The sequence below is a fragment of the Glycine max genome, chromosome 18, assembly GCF_000004515.6.
Source record: "Glycine max cultivar Williams 82 chromosome 18, Glycine_max_v4.0, whole genome shotgun sequence".
Taxonomy (NCBI): Eukaryota; Viridiplantae; Streptophyta; class Magnoliopsida; order Fabales; family Fabaceae; genus Glycine; species Glycine max.
Window position 1 is genome coordinate 52,951,553 of NC_038254.2, and position 5,417 is coordinate 52,956,969.

At 29.6% G+C, this 5,417-nt stretch overlaps 1 protein-coding gene across 1 annotated transcript; it reads left to right on the forward strand.

Annotated features, from left to right (window-relative positions):
* Positions 1-2,249: 2,249 nt before the first annotated feature.
* LOC100305540 (heavy metal-associated domain-containing protein) lies at positions 2,250-5,140 on the forward strand. The gene is made up of 3 exons (NM_001249873.2): positions 2,250-2,443; positions 2,881-2,956; positions 4,387-5,140. The coding sequence occupies exons 1-3, from the start codon at positions 2,438-2,440 to the stop codon at positions 4,833-4,835; spliced, it is 531 nt and encodes a 176-aa protein (NP_001236802.1). The 5' UTR covers positions 2,250-2,437; the 3' UTR covers positions 4,836-5,140.
* Positions 5,141-5,417: the final 277 nt, after the last annotated feature.

Sequence of the window (5,417 nt, forward strand, 5' to 3'; positions counted from 1 at the left end):
TAAGAACCAATCTTTGTTTGGCTTCAATTCACTCTTAAGAGATACAACTTTTTCAAGGTCCTTTCCAATAGTTCCTCCAAATCTTGATTGACTAAAGATTCCCGAAACAACTTTCTCCTACGTTCAATTCATGAAGCCAATGGGAGGAAGGTTCCATGTGATAGAAAAAGCTAGAGAATTATATATAGTAGGTGTTTTGTAAAATATATGAATTTAATAAAAAATACACTTGTCTTTAAATTATGTGATACTCTTTTCAAAATCATCTATAATAAATTAAATAAATTATATGTGCATGTGTGTTTGTTTAGTTTTTTTTATTAATGTTCTAAAAATATATTTTTGTTGAAATAAAAGTACAAAATGAATTGTTTTATAAATAAATGTTACTCTGAAAAGAGAAGACTTAATTAGAACGCATGCTTTAATAAATTGTCTCACCCTTGGGTATTAGTATTGGAACTGGCCCTTAATTATAGCATAAAACATGAAATTAATGTGGGAGATATTAACCTAAATATTTTACATAATTAGTTTATGATTAGATCTTATAAATATGTTATTAAGTTCAATTTTAGTGTTATCTCAATAAAAAAAAGTTCAATTTTAGTGACTAACATGAAAAATACTCGGTTGGAAAATATGAAGCTTATTTTGGTGATCTTTATATTTTAAAGTGATTAATCTCTTTGGCAAGAAGAAACTTATGGATAGTGTTTGATGTGAAGGAAATAATATTAAATAAAAAATTTCATGTTTTGTAAAAGAAAATATTTTCTAGGTATTCTTAAGTATATTGTTTTTTACTGAAAGGTATTATTAAGAATGTTATACCTACATAAATAGGAATAAAACTCTCATCCTTCCAAAAAAACAAAAAAGAATAAAACTCTCATATATAACTTGTAAAGTTATTAAATTATCCTTGATTGTTTCTAATTCCACTACTATTAATATAACTTGTAAATTTATCATTATTATTAAGATTGTTGATATCATACCCTCTATTTTTGCTATTACTATTTCTACCATTGTCATGCACTATTATCATTTGCTTTTATTATTGTTGAAACGCCTATTATTTGAATTTGGTAAAATCAATATATTGATAGTAAACTTTTAATTCTTTTAAGTATTTAACTTAGTTGTCCAGGATTGAAATTAGAAACCTTTGGTTAATCTAGAACAACCTCAAGTTAATTAATCTACACATTATTATAAATGATAAAAAATTTCATTGAATAACTAATATAACTACACATCCAAAATTTAAACTAGAGACATTTTGTTAATCTTAAATAACCTTATATCAATTAGTTAACCTACATGTTTGAATGATATCGAAATCAATATTTTTCATCATCAACATTAATCATATTAATGCAATTAAAATCATCAACATTAATCATATTAATGCAATTAAAACAATCACTATTGTCACCTTATATCGTTTTTACTCTAATAATTAATTATTTAATTCTTTATGTCAATTCAGAGAATTTTTTTAAATATTATATTTTAAAAGAAATATTTTATTTAACTAAACACGACAATCCAACTTGCTAGAAAACAATCATATTGAAACAACTAAGTAATTACTAAACTTTATTCATAAAATTTCCTAAAAGTTCTATAGGTAAAAAATGTCATAATTCTTCGGGTCAATCATCACCTAAGTACAAAATGAGAGACGTTAAAGGGAAACGTTGTACATCCAAGTATTTACCTAAAGAAAACAAAAATTTCTGTTATTTTGAAAGTATAGATGTATATTTTATACAAATCACAAGTATCTGTTTTCATAAGTAAGCTTGTTTGAGAAAATAAGATTACTCTAAGCTACAAAATTCTTTGTCCATGTATTTCATGTAATTATACATTTAAAATTCAAACTCAAATCTATTAAGTAAATTGGATTAGCTCTCCACTAATTAATTTACACGCGCTTCGCGTGGCTTTTTGCTGAGAGTGTCAGAGAGTGATATATGTTTTGTTGACAGTTTCATGCGTAGAGGGGCTCACTCTGTTTCTCATGTCATGGCCTATAACCCTCCACTTGTTACCATTACATTACACTACTTACTCCTACATTATTTTCTGTAAATATTATTACATAGTACTACTTGATGGTTTCCTCTCTCTCTCTCTCTCTCTCTCTCTCTAGCTTTTTCTTTTCTCTCTCCTATTCTGCAAACCTTGTTTTGTTTCGGATTTTCCGGTATTAAAATGTGTCCAACTCCTCACTCTCTATCTTTTTCAACATAAGTGCATTATTCGATTTCCTATTGCACTCTCTCATCTCACATCTCATTCTAGCTAACATCCCCTTTTCTTCTTCTCACTTCTCTCCAAGTTTTTTTTTCTTCACATTTCTCTGTCTGTCTTTGATCTGCACACACAACATCCCTCTAAAACATTGAGGGATAAAATAAAAAACATGAAGGTATGATTCCCACTTTCTACTTCTGTTCTCTCTTTATCCTTTTCAGCAAAGGATAATTCATAATATATAATTTATAACTCATAATTCACTTCTGAACTTTGCCTCCAGAACCTTGATTCACTTTTGATTCTCCTTGAACTTTATGCTTTCCTTTTTTCTTCTTCTTGTGTTTCAATATAAAGATCTGGGTTATGTGTCTGAAATGAATATGGGTATATTCTCCATCAGACTCATGGTTGTGTATTTAATTGAACATATGGGGTATGTGTTGTGAATTTAATTTCCATAAAAAGGTGTCAAGTGTGTCACTTTTAATTGGATGATTCAGATTTGATGGGTTATTCTTATTCTATCAATATTCTTTGGTATCATAAGGTTATTATTATTTGAATCTGGGACTAATGAACCACTCACTGATTCAATTTTTTTGTTTGCAGAAATTTGTACTCAGGTTAGATTTGCCAGATGACAAGGCAAAGCAGAAGGCCCTGAAAACAGTTTCAACACTTTCAGGTGCCAAATCATTGTTCACCCTTTTTCTTTCTAAATATTCTATGATATCTAAATTTCTGGTTTGGGAATGCCCAAATCTGGAGAATGTCACCAAATTTTAAGATCTGGTGAAGAAGAGTGATAGTTAACCTGATTGCTGACGCAACCTCCAATCATTGTCACGTGACATTGGAGCAGAGATCTATATATATAGTTATTTTCACGAGTTTAATTTAATTATTTTTGTCCAGTAAAATATTTTAGCACTATTTTTTAAATCATATTATATAATCTTATAATCTTATTGCAGAATTACAATTTTTTTAATAGTTATCATGATTGTGATATTCAAACTTGTTGAATGTGTTTCGTACATGATGATGTGATAAGAGTATAAAAAAATTACTCTCAAAATGAGTGAATACAATGTTATTGTAATTATTATATTAGATGCAACCATATTAAATATTTGGGCCATTTTGTTACAGAGTACTATGTCGTGTCTTTGTTTAGGGATGAAGACATACCAAATGCGTTATAATTAATTATGATATTTTCTAATTTTTTATTCTATAATAATTGACAGCCATCCAATATATTAGTTAGCATGTCATGAAATTCTTTTTGTGGTTAGGTTAAAATATTTTGAATTGGGTTTTCGTGTTGTGGAAGGGTTGTGGTTGGTTGCACTCTTTCATATAACCAAGAGTATAGGAATTTTATGGTGTCTCTTATTAGTGGTACCTATAAATTTTTTTTATTATTTACTAAACAAAATATTTTTTGCGTGGGCTTAGATTAACTTGAAAATTTATTAGAAAATACGTGTGGATGTGTTTAAAAATAATTAAAGGACAAGAGTCACAAGACCCATTATATATATAAAAAATTCAAGATCCAAATGTTCTTCTTAAACTTTTAATTTTTATTTAATCGGCAAATAATATATATATATATATATATATATATATATATATATTATAGAAGGAGTACCAGAATTATTTGAAGGAAAAGTTTAAAGCTCAAATAAAAAGTTACTGAATTCTTAAACATATAGTTAGAGATTCTTTGTTGTTATTGAATAATAGTTAGTTAGAGGTTTAATCTTCATGATTGTATGTATGAAAAAAGATATGTAGTGAGACTTTCGGTTCTATGAATAAATTTTTATACTTTGAAGGATTAGTCTTTTAGTCTTACTCAAAAGATATCTTAAATTGAAAAAAAAGTGATTATTTATCATGCACACACTATAATTACATTAAATAAAATATTATTCAATTCTTGGACAAGATAGTTCTTATTTGACTTGTTCTGATTAATTGGATTGGCTTGATCCACATTTGAAGTTTTGGATCATTTGTCCTAAGGCATTGTGTTGTTTTTCATTTGAATTTCCTTATTCTAAGGCAAAGAACTCCTAACAATAATCAAACTGTGCAACAATGTAGGGATTGATGCCATCTCTATGGATATGAAGGAGAAGAAACTAACAGTGATAGGAACAGTTGATCCAGTGAATGTGGTGAGCAAACTCCGCAAGTACTGGCAGACAGACATAGTCTCAGTAGGTCCAGCAAAGGAGCCTGAGAAGAAAGAGGAGCCAAAGAAGGAAGAGCCAAAGAAGGAGGAAGAGAAGAAAGAGGAGCCAAAGAAGGAGGGTGAAGCCAAAAAGGAAGAGGAGAAAAAGGAAGAGCCTAAGAAAGAAGAAGAGAAGAAAGAAGAGACAAAGAAAGAAGAAGAGAAGAAAGAAGAGGAGAAGAAGAAAGAGGCACCTCCCCCACCCCCAGACCCAGTTTTAGAGCTGGTCAAGGCTTATAGGGCTTATAACCCCCACATGACCACATACTATTATGTTCAAAGCATGGAAGAGAATCCCAATGCTTGTGTCATTTGTTAAAATACCAAGCTGTGGAAGAAAGACATATAAATATATATATCAAACTTTCTCTACTTGCAAATGGAATCAATTAATCAAGCCAATTCTCTTTCATGAATCATAGGAGTTCATAATATCAAGAGAAGATAGAAAGAAATTAAACAAACTCCTTTGTATATATTTTGGTGGTGGTGGTGTCTCCTTTAGTTTTGTTTTGGGACATTAGCAATGTGTAGAGAGAAGGAATAAAATTTTGGGGGATTTGTTTTGACAATGATCACAAATGTAATCATATACTATTATGTTAATTTCCCTTTTTAAGCTCCTGCCTGCATGTATATAAACTAGTGGAATCAGCAATTAGTAATTTTGTACGCTGCTGATGTCAACAAGAATTTATGTGGAGAAAAGAAGAGATTGAAAACGCAAAGCATATGATATCATAATGGTCAAAATGGTGCTAGAAGTCTCAATCTCTTATCACATTCACCGCCACATGATGTCATAAAGAAAAATGTTTCTTTTTCTTTTATTCCGTGGTATTGTCATGTCCTTTGTCATGTGGGACACGGTGGCTGAAAAGCAAGGTGTACCCCATCACGT